General features: G+C 41.4%; 1 protein-coding gene and 1 long non-coding RNA gene across 5 annotated transcripts in view; one reads left to right on the forward strand and one right to left on the reverse strand.

Annotated features, from left to right (window-relative positions):
- pdcd6ip (programmed cell death 6 interacting protein) overlaps positions 1–9,887 on the reverse strand; it is a 102,125-nt gene extending 92,238 nt beyond the window's left edge. For all 4 annotated transcript variants that reach the window (XM_072571106.1, XM_072571103.1, XM_072571105.1 and 1 more), the window contains exon 1: positions 9,679–9,887. In XM_072571106.1, the coding sequence (XP_072427207.1) occupies positions 9,679–9,887 (209 nt within the window). The remainder of the gene's footprint in view (positions 1–9,678) is intronic.
- A 58-nt stretch (positions 9,888–9,945) lies between these two features.
- On the forward strand, positions 9,946–10,312 carry LOC140477361 (uncharacterized). Its single transcript, XR_011960712.1, has 2 exons — positions 9,946–10,027; positions 10,116–10,312. It is a non-coding gene; the product is annotated as an uncharacterized lncRNA (long non-coding RNA).
- The last annotated feature ends 14,402 nt before the right edge of the window (positions 10,313–24,714 follow it).

The following is a 24,714-nucleotide window of genomic DNA, read 5'->3' on the forward strand; positions in this document are numbered from 1 at the left end:
AGAGAGTCAGGTAATTCTCTAGGAACATGGTTTGAATTCCCCCATGGCATGTGGCAAAATTTGAATTCAATTTTAAAAATGTGGTATTAGAAGTCAAATGAAAACGAAGTCATAAAATTCTATCTAGCTCATGAATGCCTTTAATAAAAAAATCTGCTGACCTTCTATTCTAGCCGATATATGACTCAGGCCTACACTGTGTGGCTCACTCAACCGTCCTCAGAAACAGCTTAGCTGCTTGTCTCAAGAAAAGAATTCAACTAGAAGGACCAGCATGATTGGTACCAGAAACAAAAAAGGTCAAAAGCAATCCTCACGTCTCTATAAAGTGCTCACTTTATAGGAGCAAGAGTAGGCCATTCAAGCCTGCTCCATCATTCAATATGATTGTAGCCCTCCCTCCATATCCCTTTAGCCACATCAGCTAAACCTTCCTCATTCTTGCAGACAATGCTTTGGCCTCAATTACATTCTGTGATCATGAATTCCATAAGCTCACCACTATTTGGGTGAAAAGGTTTCTCCTCACTGTCCTTAAAATGTTTACCCCTTACCTTTAAACTATGACTTTGATTCTGGACTTTCCAATGTCAGAAAATTTTATAGATTTCAAGATGATCCTTCCTCAGTCCTTTAAATTCCAGTGAATACAATACACCATCCACCCCCCACCCCCCCGTCGTATCTGCGGGGGATACTTTCCAGAGCCTATCATAGATACGTGCAAACCCATTCATTTAAATGGGAAAGGTATCTTCCCGGCAGCCTTCTGGCCCCGGTTCCAAAACGTTCCCTGTTATGCAAGGTTTGTAGCTCTGGTTGAGGTTTAGGGTGTAGGTTTGCTCGCTGAGCTGTAGGTTTGATATCCTGGCTAGTAACATCATCAGTGGTGACCTCCAAGTGAAGTGAAACTGTTGTCTCCTGCTTTCTATTTGTAAGTTTGTCCTGGATGGGGTTCCTGGGGTTTGTGGTGATGTCATTTCCTGTTCATTTTCTGAGGGGTTGATAGATGGTATCTAGATCTATGTGATTGTTTATGGCGTTGTGGTTGGAGTGCCAGGCCTTTAGGAATTCTCTGGCATGTCTTTGCTTAGCCTTTCCCAGGATAGATGTGTTGTCCCAGTCGAAATAGTGGTTTTTTTTCATCTGTGTGTAGGGCTACGAGGGAGAGAGGGTCATGTCTTTTTGTGGCTAGCTGGTGTTCGTGTATCCTGGTGGCTAAATTTCTTCCTGTTTGTCCTATGTAGTGTTTGTGGCAGTCCTTGCATGGAATTTTGTAGATGACGTTGGTTTTGTCCATGGGTTGTACTGGGTCTTTTAAGTTTGTTAGTTTTTGTTTGAGAGTGTTGGTGGGTTTGTGTGCTACTAGGATTCCGTGGGGTCTTAGTAGTCTAGCTGTCATTTCTGAAACTTCTTTGATGTATGGTAAGGTGGTTAGGGTTTCTGGCTGTGTTTGGGCTGCTTGTTGTGGTTTGTTCCTGAGGAATCTGCGCACTGTATTTTTTGAGTATCCGTTCTTCTTGAATACGTTGTATAGGTGGTTCTCCTCTGTTTTCCGAAGTTCGTCTGTGCTGCAGTGTGTGGTGGCTCGTTGGAATAGTGTTCTGATACAACTTTGTTTGTGTGTGTTGGGATAGTTGCTGGTGTAGTTAAGTATTTGGTCAGTGTTTGTCGGTTTTCTGTACACGCAAGTTTGTAGTTCTCCGTTGTCCTTTCTTTCGACTGTGACGTCCAGGAATGAGAGTTTGTTGTCGGTTTCTTCCTCCTTGGTGAACTTTATGCCTGCGAGGGTGTTGATGATGTTAAATGTTTCTTCCATCTTGTTTAGTTTCGTGATGACAAAGGTGTCATCTATGTAGCGGACCCAGATTTTGGTGTGATGGTTGGTAGGGCTGTTTGTTCTAGTCTTTGCATTACCGCTTCTGCTATGGATCCTGATAGCGGAGATCCCATGGGTGTGCTGTTGGTTTGTTTGTAGATTATGGTGTAGATTAGGCACATATCCACTAGCTTCATGATGTTTTTGTTGGTAATGTGATTGATGGTGGTTGGTGTGTGATGATCTCTTCTGAAAGCATGGTAAGTGTTTCCTTTGCCAGGTCGATGTTGATGGAGGTGAACAGTGCTGTTACGCCAAATGAGATCATTGTTTGGTCTTCCTCATTTTGGTGTTTTTGATGATTTTTAGGAATTCCTGAGTGGAGTGCTGTGACTCTTCTTCCAGGTATTACATCGTCATATTACCTGCAGACAAGCGTTGGCTCACAGTCATCCCGAACAGAAGGGACTACAGAGAGAAAGCCAATGCACTACTCGCAGACACCAACACTTACCAACAGGTGGCGCTAGACCTGACCCCACAGCTAGGAAACAAAATTACATATCTCCTAAGAAAATTACACAGTTCCGGACAACTAAACAAGACGGAATTCCAGAAAATGCAACCAGACGGGACCAACACTATACGATTCTACGGACTACCAAAAATTCATAAACCAGGAGCCCCCCTCAGACCCATAGTCTCACTACCCGGAACACCAACTTACAGACTGGCCAAAGAACTACACGCAAGACTAAAATACCGAGTAGAAGAGTCACAGCACTCCATCCACTCCACCCTGGAATTCAATGCATTCCTCTTAAAGCAAGAATATCTTTCTTCAGGTAAGGAGACCAAATCTGCACACAACATTCCAGATGTAGTCCTACTAATGCCCTGTATAATTGCAGGAAGACGTTGTTGCTCCTGTACTTGAATCCTCTCGCTTTGCCAGCCAACATACAGTTTTTGTCATCTATACTGCCTGCTGCACCTGTGTGCTTGCTTTCAGCAACTGGTGCACAGGGGCATCCACGTCTCGTTGAACATTCCTCTCTCAATTTATAGCGACATAAACATCTTCTAATTTTTCCTACCAAAGTGGCTAACTTCACATCTATTCTCATTATATTCTTCCAATCAGCCATGCACTTTCCCACTCATTCAGTGAGTCCAAATCACACTAACGTGTCTGTATCCTCTTCACAGTACACCTTTCCAACTAGCTTTGGGCTCTCTGCAAATTGAGACATCGATGAGGAAATTAACTACAATATCATCAACACATCTTATGAAGAGCTTGGGTCCTAGCACCAATTGTGCAGTATCCATTAGCCATTTCCTGCCATTTGTTTAAAAAAAATCATTTATTTCTATTTTGTTTCTTATCTGCGAAATCAGTTTTCTATCCATCTCAATACACTATCCTGATGCACTTTAAATTTTACACACTAGTCTCTCATTTTGAGTTACAAAGCATTCTGAAAGCCCAAATAAACCACAGTAACTGACTGCCCTGATAAAGTCTGCTGGTTACATCCTCAAAGAATTCCAGAAGATTCCCCTTTTGTAAATTCCCCTTGCTATATCTGATTTCACTACTGTTTTCTAACTGATCTACAATTTAGAGTATTTTCTCTACCCCCCTTTTTAATATAGTGGGCTGCATTAACTATCATCCAATCTGTAGTAACTATTCCACAGTCTAAGGAATCTTGGAAGATGACCACCAATGCATCCACTATCTCTAGGGCCACATTCTTACATACTCTGGGATGAATGTTATCAGACCCTGAGGATTTATTGGCTTTCAATCCCATCAATTCTCTACAAATAAAATCTGCTTCAGTTCCTACTCTCACTGAATGTGGACTTCCCCATCATTTCTGGTATGTTATTGATGTCCTCCTTTGTGAAGAAATTAGCATGAATTTAGTTTGTCAACCATTTCTTTGTTTCCTATTATGAATTCCTATTTCTGACCAAAAGGGAAAGATTAATTTTCACCAATCATCTTGTCTTTACATACTTGTAGAAATACTCACACTTAGCTCTTATATTCCCCACAAGCTTACTCCTGTATTCTTCTTAAAATAAATCTCTAGGCCCTCCTTTGCTGATTTCTAAACAGTTCCCAATCCTCAGGCATATTACTAAACATCCTTTTTATCATCTGGGGACTGGCTCTAAGAATTGGGAGAGCCATCTCAGAACTCATTCAGCAACAGTGTGACAGATAAACTCACAGAAATCGTACCTTACAAACCATGTACCAAATAACATCACAGTTCCATATGCAGGGCAGAATTAGAGACATTGTGGTATACAGTAAGGAAGAATCCTAAACAATGATTCTAGTTCCCATAAAGTCTCATGACATCAAATTCAGAACATTCTGTTGGTTATCATTTACACCTTAAGAACTGGGAGCAGATGTGCTGTGACCATCAGCAATAGAACTGTATTCCAACACAATCTGCAACCTCATAGCCTCGCATATTCCCCACTTTATAATTACCATAAATCAGGGGAGCGAATCCTGAATTGAATAGGGCAGGACGTGACAGGAGCATCTAAAGTGAGGTGTCAAACTGGTTCATCCACCAAAGAAATGATTTCCTGCATGCAAAGCAGCAAGTGATCAGAGTTAAGCAATTCCACAATCAATGAATTGGATTGAGCTCTGCAGTCTTGTTACAGTCATCTAAGGTAGTAGACAATTAAACAACTCACTGGAGAAAAGGGCTCCATAAATATTTTCATAACCAGTGACATGGAGCCCAGCACATCGAAAACAGGCTGTAGCATTTGCAACAATCCTCAGCCAATAACGCAAATTGATGATCCATCTCTACACTCTGAAATCTGTCTCATTCAGAACAATTTTGCTTTGATACTCTAAAGGTAATTAATTTGTAATAATACTTAAGTAAACTTAAACCGGTGAACTCAAAATGTAGTATTAAAAGATTAAATGGGACTCTCTCTCTGGACATTAATGTCATATTAATATCAAACTCTATTTGGGTGAGGGCCACATTCTGTCTCACAGATCGCATGCAGGAATGTGGATGATTATTCATTGTAATTCACACTTCAGTTAGACAGTCATTGCTACTACTCTCTTACTATTATCAAATTAAACTATCGTTTAATCTCTTTCATTCAGAATTGCTTTCTAGCCATCCCCTGAAGCTAGGTTTGTCACAATTACATTGTTTTGGGGAAATCACCAAGTCAGGAAATAATCTGCATAACGATTCCCCAGGATTAGGGCATGAGCATTACTTCAGAGGATGATCTCATCCTACCATTGTACCTGAATGACTGGGGGTCGTTTTGAGTGACATGTGATTGTGGGGGGAGTGGCCAGAGAATCTGTGAGCATGGTAAAGTGTGTTTTCTTTCTTCAGGGCCTCACTTTGAATTGACTTTGCAGGCCTGTGAAGGCGGACAAAGGGGTCACCTTGCTTGTACAAGCTTTAATAACCTTTAACTGTTTGGAGAGGTTGGTGCGTGCGAATAGCATCTAATATGCAAAACTTCAGGAAAAGAACCCAACAAAAAGGCCATCAGTAAGCTCCTGCTCTGTGACCAATTAGTTTCAGGCTGCAGATTCACACACCATTCAATATCTATTAGGGAAAATCCTACCTGACACCTCCTAATCCAATCAACAAACTAACTGATCTGTAGAATTGGAATGTATTGTAGAATTACAAACTTGCTAGGTCCACTGCGGGTTGTTAACGTTCTCTCAATTACACAACATCAAGCAGTGTCTTGAAACCAAATCAACCATTTTCCATGGGTGAAGTGGAGATTCAGGAGGTGTGATTGACTGAAGTGATATAATGGACCAGGAAGAAAGACTTGCACTTCTTACACTAACACTGTTTGAAGTGCTTTGAGACAACCAAAACACATAATTGGTTGTGAAGCTCCGTCACCATTGGAAAGCAGGAAATTCACCAGCCAATCTGGCATAAAGCTCTCCCAACCAACAATGATAATATAAAACTTATCTATTTTTAGATTAAGAAATAAATATTTGCTAGGACACCAGGGACAACACCTCCATCTACTTTGAGTTTGTGCCACAGGGAAGCCAGCTAGTATCCTGAATAACACTTCATCCAAAAAACTGGAAACTGTGATAAAGCAGCATTCCTTTGGTATTGCACTGGAATCTTAGTCCAGATTTTACACAAGTTTTGATGTTAGACTTGCTTGCAGAACATTCGAGTTTGAGTCAGCATGATAATACATAGTCCTGAAGTTTAAAAAGATACTATCAAATAAAATTTGGAGGACGTGAGCTATAGGGAGAGGCTGAATAGGCTAGGGCTGTTTTTGCTGGAGCATCAAAGACTGAGGGGTGACCTTATAAAGGTTTATGGGGCATGGATAGGGTAAATAGACAAGGTTTTTTCCCTGGGGTGGGAGAGTCCAGAGCGAAAGAGAATAGGTTTAGGGTGAGACAGAAAAGAAATAAAAAGGACCAAAAGGGCAACTTTTTCACGCAGAGGGTAGTGAGTGTATGGAATGAGCTGCCAGAGGAACTGGTGGAAGCTGATGCCTTTTAAATAATGCAATTGTATCTGGATGGCTATATAAATAGGGAGGGTTGAGGGGGATATGGGCCAAGTGCTGGCGAATGGGACTAGATTACAATGGGATATCTGGTTGGCATGGACAAGTTAGAACATAGAACATAGAACAATACAGCGCAGTACAGGCCCTTCGGCCCTCGATGTTGCGCCGATCAAAGCCCACCTAACCTACACTAACCCACTATCCTCCATATACCTATCCAATGCCCGCTTAAATACCCATAAAGAGGGAGAGTCCACTACTGCTACTGGCAGGGCATTCCATGATCTTACGACTCGCTGAGTGAAGAACCTACCCCTAACATCAGTCCTATATCTACCCCCCCTTAATTTAAAGCTATGCCCCCTTGTAATAGCTGACTCCATACGCGGAAAAAGGTTCTCACTGTCAACCCTATCTAACCCCCTAATCATCTTGTACACCTCTATCAAATCACCCCTAAACCTTCTTTTCTCCAAAGAAAACAACCCCAAGTGCCTCAGCCTTTCCTCATAGGATCTTCCTACCATACCAGGCAACATCCTGGTAAACCTCCTCTGCACCCGTTCCAGTGCCTCCACATCCTTCCTATAGTATGGCGACCAAAACTGCACACAATATTCCAGAAGCGGCCGCACCAGAGTCTTATACAACTGCAGCATGACCTCAGGACTCCGGAACTCAATTCCTCTACCAATAAAAGCCAGTACGCCATATGCCTTCTTCACTGCACTATTTACCTGGGTGGCAACTTTCAGAGATCTGTGTACATGGACACCAAGATCCCTCTGCTCTTCCACACTACCAAGTAGTCTACCATTAGCCCAGTAATCCATCTTTTTATTACTCTTACCAAAGTGAATCACTTCACACTTAGCTACATTGAACTCCATTTGCCACCTTTCTGCCCAGCTCTGCAGCTTCTCTATATCCCGCTGTAACCTGCCATATCCTTCCTCACTGTCTACAACTCCTCCGACTTTCGTATCATCCGCAAACTTGCTCACCCAACCTTCTAACCCTTCCTCCAGGTCATTTATAAAAATGACAAACAGCAATGGTCCCAAAACAGATCCTTGCGGAACACCACTAGTGACGGCACTCCAAGATGAACCTTTGCCATCAACTACTACCCTCTGTCTTCTTCCAGAGAGCCAATTCCTAATCCAAACCTCCAACTCACCCTCAATGCCATATCTCTGTATTTTCTGCAGTAGCCTACCATGGGGGACCTTATCAAACGCCTTACTAAAATCCATATATACTACATCTACCGCTTTCCCCTCATCTACCTCCTTCGTCACCTTCTCAAAGAATTCAATAAGGTTTGTGAGGCACGACCTGCCCTTCACAAAACCATGCTGACTATCCTTGATCACATCATTCTTATCCAGATGTGCATAAATCCTATCCCTTATAATTCTCTCTAAGACTTTGCCCACAACAGAAGTGAGACTCAACTTAAGTGAGAAGTTGGACCGAAGGTTCATGGTATATATGTCGACGACTCTAAAATCAATAAAGGTTCATGTTCAAGCTGCAACATGAAACCAGAAAATACAAATAGAACAGTGGATTTACCTATATGAAACAAAGAGTTAGGTATCCACCAACATTATGCACACTGATCACAGGCCTCCAAACTGAAAATATCAACACCCACCATGTCAACCTCCACAACTGCTGAGAGCATCTCATTGCAAAAGCACCTACAGCTCTTAAGTCAATGGAGTGCAGTTTTGTTTTGCAGTTATTAAGTCAATTTTAAGTCCAAGGATTGCCCAGTACCCATGAGAAAGATGACAAGATGTGAATTCAAATTGCTATATCTTCAGAAGTCTTTTATATTCTCTGACCCAAGTTTGTTCCAGCCAGAACTAAATCTTCTCAATACTCAAAAAAATTTCACATTTTGACCCCTTGACGAAATTACCACATGACTGGTCCAATGATAGAATTTATTTTAATCAGGATAGGGATTCAAAACCCATCGAAAGCTTCAGTACATCAGTTTCACTGGTATTTTAATAAGGAAGCTGCAATATTAGCAGTCTGGTCTTTCAAATAGGCTACTAAAACAACTGATGAAGGGCTTTTGCACGAAATGTCGATTCTCCTGCTCCTCGGATGCTGCCTAACCTGCTGTGCTTTTCCAACACCACACTCTCAACACTGATCCCCAGCATCTGCAGTCTTCACTTTCTCCTATTAAAACAAATGTCCATCCTGATATTTGTAATGGTCCTATGGCACCAACAGTAGTGGGCCCGCTTTTAAAAATAAATGTAGAAAACAAAGCTAAAAAAAGCTCAATAAAGGTAGTCAGCACCTGTGAAGAGAAAACAAGGTTAACGTTTCAAGTCCCGTGACCCTTCGTCAGAACTGACAGCTGCTCGAGAATGGTGGTATTCGTGTTGATGAAAAGAGTCGGATAGATTTTGCCTCAGCCCCATCCTGTTCTGACGAATGGTCGCTGGACTTCAAACGTTAACTGTCTTCCTCTGCAGCCGTATCAGCTGAGTTTCCCTGTACTTTTTTTGTTTATGATCTAACATCTAGTTTATTTTTGCTCACATCTTTCGTACAGATTGGCAGTCACGTTTCTACATTCAAAAACGAACACGTTTGGACAATTAAATGCTCTGGAACATGCCAGATTCGGCATAAACATAAATGGACTATTTCACAGTTCCAGTAATATGCAGCCAATTCTCCAACTGTTCAAAGTTTTTTCCCCGAACTTTGTCATATAAAAAAGAATATGAATGTTCATTTCGAATGTGGCTCAAGTTCATTCTATATGACTAGAGTTGCCCTCGAGCTCAAATATCTACAGTCAGCCCATGAGGACACCATGTAAGACAAGTAGCACAAAGAGGCCATTTCGTCCAGCCAATTTATGCCAATAGAGAGGTAAATCGATAACTAATTACGCCAAACAAACTGATTACCACCAAATATATATTCGCTATGTTTCCAGTAAGCATGCATGATCCCTTTCCCTGGATAAAGGAAGTAAATTAATTCAAACATTTCCACTTTTATTTACAAAACCACGAATTGGGCCATTCCAGGTTAAGGCCCTCAGAGGCGAATCGGTGCTGGGACCGTGTATTCCAGCCGACAAATCAGCAACCCTGCGGCGCACGGAACCATCCCTGGCCACTCCACTGCTTGGTTCACCCACCTTCCTCCCCTAAACATACCTCTTATTGTTTATAAAAAAAAACAACTTTCCGCAGGCCCTAGTCCAGGAACAAACTTACCTCAACAAAATCTCCAGAGAACTGTCGTGTTTGTCGAGGGCCCTGCAAACGGCACTTTTCCGCAGGACGTTCAGCTCTTCGGCCGCCTTGACGTACTCGGCCTGTGACTCCCCACTCGGGTAAGTGCTCTGGATGAACTTGGAGAGCGGCTTCGCAAGGTCCACTTCGGATGATTTCTTCAAAGGCACCGAGACGAAAGTAGTCGCCATCGTCCCCGAAGCTGTTGGAAGGTGAGACCGCTCGCGAGCTCTGGTTTCGACGTCGTCCCCCCGAATCACTTCCGGAATGATGTCAGCTCCTTCCCTTCCACTGTAACATAAAGCAGCCTGTGTGTGCGTGGTGCAAGATGGTGAGTCACAGGGTTGGGTTGTTTGTATTCTTCGAGCCACTTAGGCAGACCTAAATATGAAATGCTCATATCTCCTGAACGCATTTAGAATACTCTTCCCAAGACTTGCTTGGACAAAGCTCTCATATGGAAAGGTGGCTAAGGAAAGAGGAAGAGCGTGGTTAATCGAGAGGAGACGGAACAAAACTCTTGGCAAAACTTTACTATGCTTTATAACACGGAAACAGGTCATACGACCCGATGCAGGTATTCGAAATCATGAATAAACCTTCACGTATGTTTGAAGTTTCTGAATGAGTTTTTAAAAATCACGTTTCTGCTTCATCGCACCCACCAAACCTGACAAAAGAGTTTAACAAGTCTGCGCAAATTTTTTTTAATCCTCTTGGAGTGGCTCTTCAAGTTCAATACCACAAAAACTGGAATCAGGCTACTCGGAGGTTCTTTGACTATATCAGGATTTTGTGCTGGACTATTTCATGACTTGAACGCCCCAGAGGGTTTCAACGTTTGAAGTTGTTTTTTTAATTGTACGTTTCACAGTGCTACTTCAATTAGAGATGTACATATAAATATCCTTAGAAACAGATACTAAAGTAAGTATTTTAAACGAAACGCATCATGAGACTGCTCACTACAAAAAAATCAATCACACGTTGCAGAAGTATTTTGGATCTCACATACCAAATAGATCGGGTGTTTTCATGTAAACAAAGCCATGCAAATTCTGGAAACCAACTATCTAAAAGCCTTCCCATCATTTCACTGGCCAAAGTGACAGATAAAACAAGGATGGAAAGAAGGTGTTTGGCTCACTTGCCTTCATTGGTCAGAACATTGAATATAGGAGTTGGGATATCATGTGGCTGAATAGGATATAGATATCGGTTGGACCACTTTTTGGAATACTATGCAAAATTTTGGTCACCCTTCAAAAGGAAGGATGATGTAAAACTTGAGACGGTGCAGAAAAGATTTACAAAGATGTTGCTGGGACTGGAGGGTTTGAGTTGAGGGGAGACGCTGAATAGGCTGGGCCTTTTTTCCCCGGAGTGTTAGAGGCTGAAGGGTTACTTTTGTAAAAGTTGGTAAAACCCTAAGGGGCATGGGTAGGGTGAATAGCCAAGTTATTTTTCGCAGGGTGGAGGAGTCCAAACCTAGAGGGCATAGGTTTAAGGTGAGAGGGGAAAGATTTAAAACGGACCTAAGGGGTAACTTGTTTATGCAGCCAGAGGAAGTGATGGAGGTGGGTACAATTACAGAAGGCATCTGGATGTTACATGAACAGGAAGGGTTTTGAGGATATAGGCCAAATAATGAAGACAGCATTTGGTATGCTTTCCTTTATTGGTCAGAGTATTGAGGACAGGAGTTCGGAGGTCATGTTGCGGCTGTACTGGACATTGGTTAGGCCACTTTTGTAATATTACATGCAATTCCGGTCTCCTTCCTATCCGAAGGATGTTGTGAAACTTGAAAAGATTCAGAAAAGATTTACAAGGATGTTGCCAGGATTAAAGGATTTGAGCTATGGGGAGAGGTTGAATAGGCTAGGGCTGTTTTCCCTGGAATATCGGAGGCTGTGGGGTTACCTTATAGAGGTTTATAAAATTATGAGGGGCATGGATAGGATAAATAGACAAAGTCTTTTCCCTGGGGTGGGGGAGTCCAAACCAAGAGGGCATAGGTGTAGGTTGAGAGGGGAAAGACATAAAAGTGACTTAAGGGGCAACTTTTTCATGCAGGGTGTGCTATGTGTATGGAATGAGCTGCCAGAGGAAATGGTGGAGACTGGTACAGTTACAGCATTTAAAAGGCGTCTGGTATCTAAATAGGAAGGGTTTGGATGGATATGGGCTGGCTGTTGACAAGTGGGACTAATTAGGTTACCTGGTCAGCATGGACGAGTTGGACCGAAGAGTCTGTTTCCGTGCTGTATATCTCCATTATTCTATTAGTCTAAATGGGACTAGGTCAGATTGGGATGTCCAGTTGGCATTGACAAGTTGGAACAAAGGATCTGTTTCCATGCTGTATAACTTTATAACTAATTTACCTATTATACAGCCGGAACCTGGTGAAATTTAGAAATCATTGCCCAATCTTTTGATGCAGGTGCACTTGTGAAAGCTGACAGGTCTGCAGTGCAAATGCAAAACAGATATCCACAGTAAACAAAAGACACTACTATACAAAAATTCTTTTGCGCCATACACAAATATTGACTTGCAGCATTTGCCTCAGTTATCTTTCCAACTCATTCCTGATCTGATATACTCGACAGCTAGCTTGTCATCCTTTTCCCTCTAGCTTGGCATGGTCATGAACATCTACAGCAATACCTTCCAAATTATTTCTCTATGTGACTCCATTTTATTGCCCCAGGCTTAATGTGACTCCAGAGTGAAATTTGGGGATGTGAGGGTTGAGGTGAGGTGAGGTGGATGGAGTAGTGACGTGAAGGAGTGGGGGTGGGGTAGGATTCTTGTGCAACCCTGCATTATAGAAAAATCAAGATTTAGAAACAGCACTTAAAATTTTAGCACTGTAATAGCACCACAGCCAACACACGTTTTAAAAGTTTGCGCTGTCGAAACAGTGTCCCCAGTTCGTCAATCATGTTACAGTGAATTTGTGTTGTCAAAACGCACATTGTAACAGAACGATTTGTACTTAGACTTTCAGAAGACTTCTGACAAAGTACCCTGGAGGAGACTGTTTGGTAAACCTAAAGCATATGGGATAGAAAATAATGTGCTAGCTTGTATTAATGGCTAACAGACAAAAAAAATACGGAATAAGAATGAATAGGTCATTGTGGTCTGCAGTCACTGTTGCAGTCAGATAAACTGGGTAAAGTGGCCTGCAGTCACTATCACGGGCAGACTGGAAGAGAAGTTTGAAGTCTCCATTGCAGAGAGATAAACCAAGAAGCATGGCCTGCAGTCACCATTGCAGTCAGACAAACTCAGACAAGTGGCCTGTAGTCACTTTCACAGTGAGGCAGACTGGCTAGAGTGGTCTGTTGTCACCATTGCAATGATGCAGACTAGAAGGAGGGCCTGCTGTCTTTGTTGCAATGAGGCAGACTTGCAAACAGTTAAAGTTACCAAGCTGCATGACATCTTCCGCACCCCTGCAAATGGAGCACAGTGTAGATACACCTGACCACAGCCCAATAGGCCTATCCGCTCAAGGATAGATTTCCTATTTGCATCCTGACATTCTCGGTCAGATCCACTGATGTCAAACCAGTGTTCATTTCTCACCAGTGCCTTCTGCTGGCCAACTGTCACATAGAGGATGACCAGTGGGCCGGCAAGAGACCGTGGAAGCTGAATGTGAAATTGTTGATCTCAGAAAACATTGAGGAGCTCAAAAGGGACTTCATACATTGGAGAACTGTGAAGCCCCTCTTTGTGTCTCCATCGGACTGGTGGGAAACAGAAAAGTGAAACATCAAAAGGTTCTTTATACTCAAAGATGTTCTCAAAGAAGGTGAGAGAGAGATGGGAAAACTGTTCAAACTCCAGAAAAGCATGCAGAACCTACTTCTGCTGCAGACAACGGGGGTCGATGTCACAGAGGATCTCCAGGAGTTAAAGAGCCAGCAAGCCTTGCTCTTCACCTTGGAGGCCTTCAAGATAATCTTTTGGTCTGGGTCCTTACTGTATAGCATGGTGAGACATGCTCATATTCCTGCTTCCAGAAGGTGCATAAGAAGAGGACAGTACTCAGTAGCCTGAAGGAAGAAAATAACTTCGTCATGTGATCAGCCTGATATACTGAAGATCAGCAAATCCTTTTATGCCAGTCTGTACGACACAAAGGCCACAAACAGTGAAGCCTCGCAGTTGTACTTGTCCGCTGTCATGGAGGTCTTAGATGACAGCATGCAAGAGAGGCTGGATCAGCTGTTATCTCTGGATGAGACTACTAAGGCCCTCATGTCCTTAGAAAAGAGTACAACTCCCATAAGCGAAGACTTAACGGCTGAATTGTGTTTAGCTATGTGGGACTCTAATAGCCAGGACCTGCTGGAGGTGTATGACAGTATGCTTCTGTCAGGTAACATGTGCGAATCAATGAGGAAAGATATCATCATCCCCTCATCTACAAGCGGAAGGGGAAGAGGGAGGAAATTCAAATTGGCGATGAATTTCACTGCTAAATACAGATTACAAAATCCTATCTAAAGTCATCGCCAACCGAGTCAGGTCTGCTCTAGGATTAGTGATTCACCCAATCCAAACCTGAGCTGTACTGGGCAGAACGATCTCTGAGAGCCTTGTTCTCCTCAGGGACACAATTGCATATGTGCAGGACAGGCCTCATCAGCCTGGACCAGTTGAAGGCCTTTGACAGGAAATCACACACGTACATCTGGGACATGCTGTCAAAATGGGATTTGGGGAGGGAATTCGCAAATCCTCTACACCAACATCGATGGTGTAGCCTCAATCAATGGGTGGGAATCAAAAAGCTTCCTGATCAGATGCAGAGTTGGGCAGGGCTGCCCACTCTCTCCTGCCTTGTTTGTGTGTTGTTTAGAGCCTTTTGCTGAGTCCATCAAGAAAGATGTGATCCTGAGAGGGGAGACTATTCCAGGTCTGAAGCATGCAGGTCAAAGCCTCCCTGTACATGGATGACGTCACCATTTTCTACTTCAGTCCACTGTGTCATAAGCATCTGCGACCAGTTCAAACTGGCCTCGGAAGCCGAAGTAAATCATGGCAAGAGTGAGGTCCATGTTCTTTGGGAACTGGGCTGACCAACCCTTTATTCCCTTCACTAACAGGACTGATTACCTGCTGGGAATATGTTTCAGAGGTCTGAGGTGTGCGCAAGATCTTGGGAGGAGCATATCACCAAGGTGAAGCAGAAACTGCTCTTTTGGAAACACTGCTCCCTCTCCACTGAGGGTAAAAACCTGGTCATCAGGTGTGAGGCACTCTCTCTGTTGTACGTGGTGCTGGTCAAGCCCATTCCCCGAAACTGCACCATTGCACGCGCCCAAGCCATCTTCCACTTCATCTGGAGGTCTAAGATGGACTGTGTCTGGAGTCCGTGTACAAAACTCTGGATAATGGTGGGAGGAACATAACCCACATCGCCCTCAACCTAATGGCCACTTTTGTGTGCAAATGCATAGACCCCCAGCAGGTGAACGTGAGGCCTGCAGATGCTGGAGATTAGAGTCAAGACTAGAGTGGTGCTGGAAAAGCACAGCAGGTCAGGCAGCATCCGAGAAGCAGGAAAATCGACCTTTCGAGCAGGAGCCCTTCATCAGGAATCCTAATGAAGGGCTCCTGTCTGAAACGTCGATTTACCTGCTCCTCGGATGCTGCCTGACCTGCTATGCTTTTCCAGCACCACTCTAATCATAGACCCCTCAGTACACAACCACCAAGTGTTAATACATACTGAGGTTCTATCTGTACTCAGTGTTGCGAAGGATGGGACTGGCCTTTTGCCAGGTAACACTACAAGTAGTTGGACCATTCTGTATCACCTGTCCTTCATGTAGAAATTTGCAAAGAAAAACATTTTTGACCATAAGTTCATTAGGAAGTGGTCAGCACATAGCATCCTCAAGACCCTGCAGCTTAAGGAGAAGGGTGGATTCAGTTGTGCAGTTCGCTGAGCAGACTGTTAAAGTCATTTGGCAGCATGCCTCATCATCAGAACTTTCCAATAACCACAAAGACATTGCTTGGCTGGTGGTGAGATCCTTCAAGTATAACCAGTCTATCCTCAAAGCAGACTGTCCTCAAAGCAGATGCGGGGGAATTGACACTAACATATTTCCTTTTGGAATGTGTCTTTGCAAAGGAACTCTGCAAAGTTGCAGTGGTTTTTGTCGAGGTTTATCCAAATCAGCTCTGTGCTCTATGATTTTGTTCCCAGGAACACACACCGAGACAAACATCAACTGTGTTTGGAGGACCACCAACTTGGTGAAAGATGCTTTTTGGTCTATGAGAAATTTGTTGGTCTTCCAGAACAGGGTGTTGACCCTGACCAAGTGTTGCAGATTGGCACATTTCAAGGTCCAGGACTACATGCTGATGGACGAACTAAAGCTTGGGAAAGCTGCTGCCAAGGTGCGGTGGGGAAAGATCACTCTCTAAAGTCTTCCTGCTGAAGTTAAAGGGATCTGTTCAGTTATCAGACCCTCCTGGTGCCTCAAATGCATGTAAATGTAGTCTTGTATGAGTAAGAGATATCTTTGGTTAGTTGGATAGTGTCGACCTTCAATGCTTTTGTTTTCTTAATATGCTACTACACAGGACCAAACTGTGTTTGTGACTATGAATATATATAAAGATTTCTTGATGAATAAGTATATTTTTGAAATTTAAAAAATCAGGCAGACTGGAAGGAGTGGCCTGCCCTCGGTTCCTGATGGAACAAAAAACCATGAATGACATAACAAAGTTTGGAAGGTCAATATTTGGTCTTAGAAAGGGAGGATTTGAAGGCAGGAAGGTCTAACGAAACTTCAAATCAAGACCTGATACAACCATTTGTGTTTCAGGTGTGAGTACCTCTTAATTGGTTGAAGCCTATTCTACTCTCAAGTCTTGGTGTAGTATACAGATTAGTGATAAGGTATAATTTGTAAAAAGAAATATAAATAAGTTAATAACTAAAAAAATTAACATCTAATTAAGAGTTAATTTGCATTTGGAGAAGCAAGCATTAATCAAGATCTGTCAGCATTGTTTTGTTAAAGGAAGGTTGAATTGAATTTTCAAAGAGGTGACCAAGTTTGTATTTGAGGGCAGTGCTTTTGATGTAGTCTACTTAGACTTCAGCAAAGTTTTTTAATGAGATCAAAAAAAAAATTTAAGAGCCTGTGGGATCCTCGGTAGTTTGGCAAATTGGATCCACATTTTTATCTGAGTGGCAGGAAGCAGAGGGCGATGTTTGAGGGTGTTTCTCTGACTGAAATTCCATGTCCAGTGTAGCCCCAGAGAAGTCAGTGTTGGAGCCTTTGCTGTTTATGGTATATAAATAATTTAGAGTTGAATGTAGGAAGGTTGATCAGTAATGCTGCAGATGATACAAATGTTGGTCGAGTCGTAAATAGTGAGGAGGATTGCCTTAGATTACCGAGGGATATAGATGGCCTGGTGAGATGGGTTGATCAGTGATAAATGGAATTCCACTCAATTCAGACAAATATGAGGTGATGCGTTTGGGCAGGATAAGTAAGGCATTGGAATACATAATGACCTGGGAAGCACCAAGGATCAGAGGGACCTTGGTGTGTATTAAGGTTTGGTTCCTTAAGGTCAGTTGGATAAAGTGGTTAAGAAGTCTTATGGGATACATGCCTTTATTAGCCAAGGCATAGAGTTCAAGAGCAGTGAGGTTATGCTGGAACTGTACAAAACTTTGGTTAGCCCACAGCTAGAGTGTAGCAAATCTGGAAATTGTAGATGTATAAATGGACCTCTATGTTCTTGTTAATAAGTCACTGAAGGATAACATGTAAGTGCAGCCAATTGTTAGGAAGGCTAATGGAATTTTAGGCTTTATTGCAAAAGGATTTCATCAAAAGAGTAGTGAAGTCTTGTTTCAGTTGTATTTGATTAGGCACAACATGAGTATTGTGTTGTCCTCTGATCTGGAGGCATTTGGCTTCATTGTCTCTGTTTTCTGGGGTCTCCGACCTTGTACTAACCTATGCTAGATTTCAGTTTCCATGAGTTCTGACCCTGGACTAACTCTGGCTGTTTGTCCATTTCTGTTGCAAGCACTTGGTTTATGGCCCAATCATTGATCAGAAGTCTTCACCTTCTTTTAACCACTTGAATCCTGGCTGTGACATAGATAGTTGGTCTCTTAATTAGGCTGGATGTCTGAGAGCTTAAGATTGGTTAGGTGCAACGTTGGAAGGCTATCTAGGACACTTCAACAAGATTATGTATTAAAAACACATTATTCAAATGCTCTTGTCGATGAGGCAGACAACAGGACACAAAAGTTAGTTTATGGTTCAACTTGATTTTATTAATAAAATATTCCTTATTAAATGCACCACATGAACATTTTCTAAATTCTCATCATATTTATTCTTTGTTTGCTCTATCCATCTGAGAAAGGATATTACCCGCAACAGTCCATGCTTGAGCTGAACCAATGAAATATCTGTCCCTCTGTGATGTAGGACCGGCTGTCTTCCATCTGGGAAAAAGTGAGGACCACAGATGCTCAAGAATCAGACAGTTGAAAAGTGTGGTGCTGGAAAAGCACAGCAGGCCAGGCAGCATCCGAGGAGCAGGAGTGTCGACGTTTCAGGCATAAGTCTTTCATCTCTTAGTGGGTCAGCCAGATCTTCTCCTGGGTCTTCTTGGGTTGCCAGACAGTCTTACGCCACAAGTCTTGCTGCATGTCTTTGCTGAGGGGGTGGCTTCTCAGTGTGTGTATTTGATCCCTGCCCTTGTCCCAGACCTTCCCGAATGTTCTGTGACCTTTGGCCGATGGTGTTATGAGAGAGGTTCAAAGCATCTAATGGGGTCACACCAACACCGTTCATTATTTTCAGGGAGGTGAAAAGTGCACATCCTCAGGCACTGGTTGGAAGTTGAGGTGTCAGTACGTGTGATCAACACTTCTCCGTACACAACCTTCGGGCTGGTTGTAACTTGTTCCCCAAGCCTTTGTGACGCTTTGATCTTGGTTTCCACTGTTCTCTGTGGCCATTAGCTGCTGGCTTTAATTTAGCTTGGCCAATTTTCTATCAGATCTGATTTCTCCAGCTGTGGGTCAATTTAGAATGTTGAATTTTGGTCCCGTGCTTACTTGACCACAAAGTCATACAGATAGTTCTTCTACGATGCAATGGTTGCATTTTTGTGCAACCCCGCATTATAGAAAAATCGTGCTTTAGAAACAGCGCTTAAAGTGTTGGCGATGTAATCACATTACAGCCAACACATGTTTTAAAAGTTCACACTTTAGAAACAGTGTTTCCAATTCATCAATCGCGTTACAGCAAATTAGCATTAACAAAACGCATGTTATAGACATGTACGAGGGGAACAAGAAGAAGAAATGGAGTGAGCAAGGTATCTTCATGTACAACGGTTACAATCGTAACAAGCTAGTTGAAAGTTAACCATTGCAAAGAACCAAATTATTTCATCAGATAATGGACATAATAGATACTAACAAACAATTTAAAATTACTTTTAAATGTTTACTAGTGTCAAAAATATCATTTTTCATTCCAGCTTCACTGATCAAACATATTCATAATTTGGAGCAATATTTAAGATGTGTTGCCAATACCAGACAATAAACTCCGTATTCAACTACAATGAGGTTCCAAATCCTGGCAATACATATACCTCTTAAAGGGTGGGTGCAATGTTCATCAGATCGTCTTGATGTCTGCTTATGCCATACTGCTGTTGATTTTGTTTTATATATTTCTTTAAATACTTTTTTTAAACCTTTAGCTTTTACCCATTAAGCAAGGGTGTTTACACAAGTTTACTTATTTCTTTATTTTGTGCTTTAAATCAATACTGCTACCTGCATATTGAGGTGCTCCAGACCAGTATCACAGGTTGTGAGTATCTACAACTACACTGTCTCCGAGGCTTTTTAGAATTTAGAACAAGGCATACTTCTTCAATTTCTGGATTAGTGGTGCTGGAAGAGCACAGCAGTTTAGGCAGCATCCGAGGAACAGTAAAATCGATATTTCGGCAAAAGCCCTTCATCAGGAATAACTCTCTCTTCACGTGCTCATGCTAGACTGCTGTCTTCTTTCTTAATGATGATGATAGAGTCAGGTGATTGTCATGATTTAAATGAATTTCATTATAACACAATTGAACCAAGCTGATCTTAAATTAATGATCAATTTAGTCAATTCTGTAAACCTCATTAAACAACATGTTAGTACATATCAACTTAGATATTTCAGGCAACCTTAATTAGTTTATGAAAAGTGCAGGGAATTGTTCAAACCAGCTGTGTGAAAGTTGTCTGGTTCTGAAATGATGCTGATCTAAAAACACTTATTGTTAAAAGTTCCATTTAGTTGAATAGCATTTAGAAGAGCAAAGCTATCGATCATATAACAAAGTGCAGAATTGTACATGTGTACAGAAAAGGAGCTAGTTGGAACAGGTTTTTGAGACATAGAATGAAGGATTTGTTACAGACTGAGGTTGTTTTTCCCATGACATCCATGCCTTCTCACTGCAATCAAGTTAGTCCTACAACCCTGCATCTCTCGTCAATACATTCAACCTGACTCACCTAGTTTTTGTGTCATAGCTTTTTGTCTGTCTAGGCGAAAGTAAGAACTGCAGATGCTGGAGATCAGGGTCAAGATTAGAGTGGTGCTGGAGAAGCGCAGCAGGCCAGGCAGCATCCGAGGAGCAGGAAAAATCAACTTTTTGGGCAAAAGCGAAGGGCTTTTCCTGCTCCTCGGATGCTGCCTGGCCTGCTGTGCTTTTCCAGCGCCATTCTAATCTTGACACTATAGACTGGCCCCACAAAGAAAAAGGATCATACTGCCAAATCTAGAATCCTCTTGCATTTGGGGTAAGATAAAGCAGAAAATAAAGGTCATGACAATCTTAAATAAAGTTTTGCTCTAGGAAGCTTAGAGAAGTACAACAAGTGTGAGATGATGTGAGAAAGGAAATTAATATAAATTAATATAAATTAATATTAAAATAAAGCAAAAAGTGAATACAGAAAAACAAAGGCCAGTAGAATTCAGGAAAACCCAAAGAAGTTTTATTGGTACATTAAGAGCAAGAGAATAACGAAGGAAAGAGTTGGAACGATCAGAGATGTCAATGGTAATGAGTATGTGGGCAAGTTTCTTAATGAGTATTTTGTCTCTGTCTTCATAAAAGAGAGGGCTGTTGCAGAAATTTAGCCCAAGAGGACGAATGTGAAATAGTAGATTAAATACGCATAACAAATCGGCAAGTGCCAGACAGACTGACCTCCTTGAAGGTGGATAAATCACCAAGATCTGGTGAATGGATCCTAGCCTGTTGGAGGAAATCAGGAGGAAATTGTGAATGCTCGTTTTCTCAACTTCATGAGATGCAGGCAAGAGACAAGATTGGACATCTATAAAACTGCATCATTATTTTAAAAGGATGTGAGAGATAGGCTAAATAATTATAAATTGGTCAATTTGAACTCACTGGTGGGCAAATTACTGGAATCAATGCTGACAGATAGGGCTAACTATTACTTTTACCTTGAAGAGGTACAGATTGATCAAGGATAGTCAGCTTGGTTTTGCTGATGGAAGGTTGAGGTAAGGCATTTGACAAGGTTCCAGATGAGAAACTGTTAAGAAAAATCAGAAAAGGTCATGAGATACAGTAAATTGGAACAAGCTGAATCTAAAATTGGCTCAGTGACAAGAAACAATTGTTATGGACAACGGATGTTTTTGCAAATGGAAAGTGATTCCCAATTGTACTAGAGGTCATGGTTTTGGGTTGCTTGTTGTTTATGATATATATTAATTATTTATATTTCAAAGTGTAAGACATGACTGGGAAATTTGCAGATGACAAAAAAGATGCACAGGCAATTATAATGAAGAGAGTCGTTGTCAATGGCATGAAGCTATCAATGGTTTGGTGGATTGGGTGGAAAAGTGGCAAAATGGAATTCAATCAAAAGAATTGTGTGGATGTACATTTTGGGAAGGCAAGCAAAACAAGGGAATATACAATAATAGGGGACATATTGTGAGGATAAAGGTGGTGAGAGACATTGGAGTGTGTACACAGATTTGTGAAGGTCGCAGAACAGGTACATAAGATGTTAATAAGTCATATGGTATGCCTTCCCTCGTTGGGTGAGGTATTAAAAATGAGAGCAGGGATGCAGTGTTTGAACTGTATGAAACTGGTTCGGCCACAGCTAGAATTTTACATTTCTGGATCTCTATATGAAGCATCAGAAACTGGAAGGCTACTGTTGCTGGTAAATGAGATTAGAATGGGCAATTGGTTTATTTAGCTTGCACTGACATGGTGAATTGAATAACCTTTTTCTGTGCTATAACTTTTTTATGGTTCTATGACTCATGTATAGGCAATTCATCACTGTAGTCTGTTCTGCCACTCAATCAGATCATCGCTGATCGATACCTGAACACCACTTGACCTATATCTCTTCAAACTTATACCAAAGCAAAACTGATCTTGCTTTAAAAAAAAAGTCTGGTGTAAAACTTTTAATCAGTGCTGTGTCCAAACCATTTTGGGGGAGAGAATTCTAGATTCAAAACACTTTGTTTGAAAAATTGCTACCAGATTTCATTCTTTTTTTTAAAATTAATTCATGGAATGAGAGCTTCAAGGTTAGGCCAGTATTTATTGCCCATCCCTAACTGCCGAGAGGGCACTTTAAGTTCAACAACATTGCTGTGGGTAAGGAGATTCATGTAAGCCAAACCAGGTAAGGATGGCAGTTTCCTTCCTAAAATACATCAGTGAACCAAATGGGTTTTTCCAACAATCAACAACGGATTAGTGGTCAACATTAGATTCTCTACTTCAGATTTTTATTGAATTCAAATTCCACCCTCTGTTGTGACAGGATTTGAACCCAGGTCCCCAGAAGATTGCCTGGGTCTCTGGATTAACATTCCAGGGATAATACCAATAGGCCATCATGAAGTTTAAGGACATGCCTCTTTGGAACCTACCCAGTAAGGGAATAAACTAATTGTTCTATCTCTCAAAATAATTTCAAATATCTCTATTACACCACCCAAGGCTAATACCACTAGGCCATCATGAAGTTTAAGGTTGTGCCTCTTTGGAACCTACCACTAAGGGAATAAACTGATTCATCTATCTCTCAAAATAATTTCAAATATCTGTATTAGACCAACCCTCATCCTTCTACGTTTAGGAGAATGCGAAGAAGTTTAAGCAGATTGTTCTCATAATGTAAGTCCTGGTATCTTTCCAGTGCGTCAGCGCAAAACCCACTCCAAACTTGGTTGATTATATCCTTCCAGAGGTGCGTTGCCCAAACTTCACAGCAGATTCCAGATGGGACCTGACCAAGGCTCTGTAAAACTGAGTAACTTCCTGTTTTGCATTTCCATTAGTGCTTTCTTCAGCTTTATATTGACAGCTACAGACAGTGGGTCTGAGCTATAGTCCCAAAAGCGTTTTGTCCCCCAAGTAAATCTAATTATAGGTCTACTAAATGTTGGATATCTTGTTTACATTTCATCCATTCAAAGGAAAGTATGATTTTACTTACGATCATAACAAAAACATTTTGAAATGGCATGTGATTTTAAGAAATTGCAGGATAAACAACAATAGCAGCTTGCTATTATGGCACAGTAAATGGAGAAAATAATTTCCCAAGACATTGTACAGGTGCATGAAGGAAAACAAATAGGGATCTCATAGAATTGTGCAAGATTATGATAGGTTCAAATAAAGTAGATGAAGGAAGGTTTATTTCATTAGCTGCTCGTGCAAGGAATGGAGGACATAGCTTACAGCTTTGGGCAAGGGATTCAGGTCAGATGTAAGGAAGAACATTTTCTATGCAGCAAGTAGTAATGACCTCAACCTGCTACCTATGGGGGTGGTAGAACTGGTTTGGCTCTTGAAGGAGATAAATTTTCAGAGCTACAAAGATAGAGTGTGGGAATGGTATGGATTTGATTCCTCAACAGCAGCATGAATTCAGTGGGAAAAATTACTTCCTTTAGTATTATACCGACTTTGTGACTTAAGGTTGAACAGCAAAACTGCAACTGATATTTCGGGCTACCTGATAAAGACCTGATGCCCTAAGCATCATAATTTTGCAACACCCAGCCATTTGATCTCCTGGGCAAGTTGAAAAACAGACAAATATAAAACCAAGAGATTATTGTCTCTTGAATATTTTATCTCAAAATCCAAAACAAATTGATCTAAAGTGAATTTTGAAGCTATTGAGAATATGTCAATAGAGAATAGATAGCTATCTTTAAAGTTAAAAAATAACTACACCCACAAATGAATCTAAATGAGGTTTGCATGCTATTATTCACAGTTCAGGTAACTATTCAGCTCAGCAATTAACTGTCAGTCATCATTTAAATTGTACAAGCAGTCACCTCTGCCAATCAGAATCTACTACCAAACAATCAGTGTTCTATTCTCATTTAGTATAAAACATTGTTGCTATTTTGAAAGATATTCTTGCAAACGTTCAGGTGTGACATATAAAAAGCTTTGTCACAATATACCATTTTTAGGAATGCTCATCTTCACCTTTTGTTATGCCATTGACCAATTCCAGTATGTCAAAATATAACAGCTGATTTTCATAATGCTGACCTAGTGTTCAAATAATTTTCCAGTTAATATTGTTGAATTGAAGTCCTTTGATTTTTCAAAAGAGAAATAGGACATACTGAAAGTACATGACTGGTCCAGGAGCATCATAAAGAAAGGGCATCATTTCAGGTACACATACTTATTATAATCCTAGACCAGATGCAGGTTTACATTATGATCAGGCTAAGGACAAGTCACTTTCATTTTTAAAGTAGACAAAGTATGAAATCCAGCAGACGTCCTAAGTGAATAAAGCCACAAGACTGTATGGTTTTGAAAAAAAAAAGCACTTTATTAGGAGAAATGAAATTGGAAGAGTAATACAAT

The sequence above is a fragment of the Chiloscyllium punctatum genome, chromosome 5 (genome assembly GCF_047496795.1).
Source record: "Chiloscyllium punctatum isolate Juve2018m chromosome 5, sChiPun1.3, whole genome shotgun sequence".
Classification (NCBI taxonomy): domain Eukaryota; kingdom Metazoa; phylum Chordata; class Chondrichthyes; order Orectolobiformes; family Hemiscylliidae; genus Chiloscyllium; species Chiloscyllium punctatum.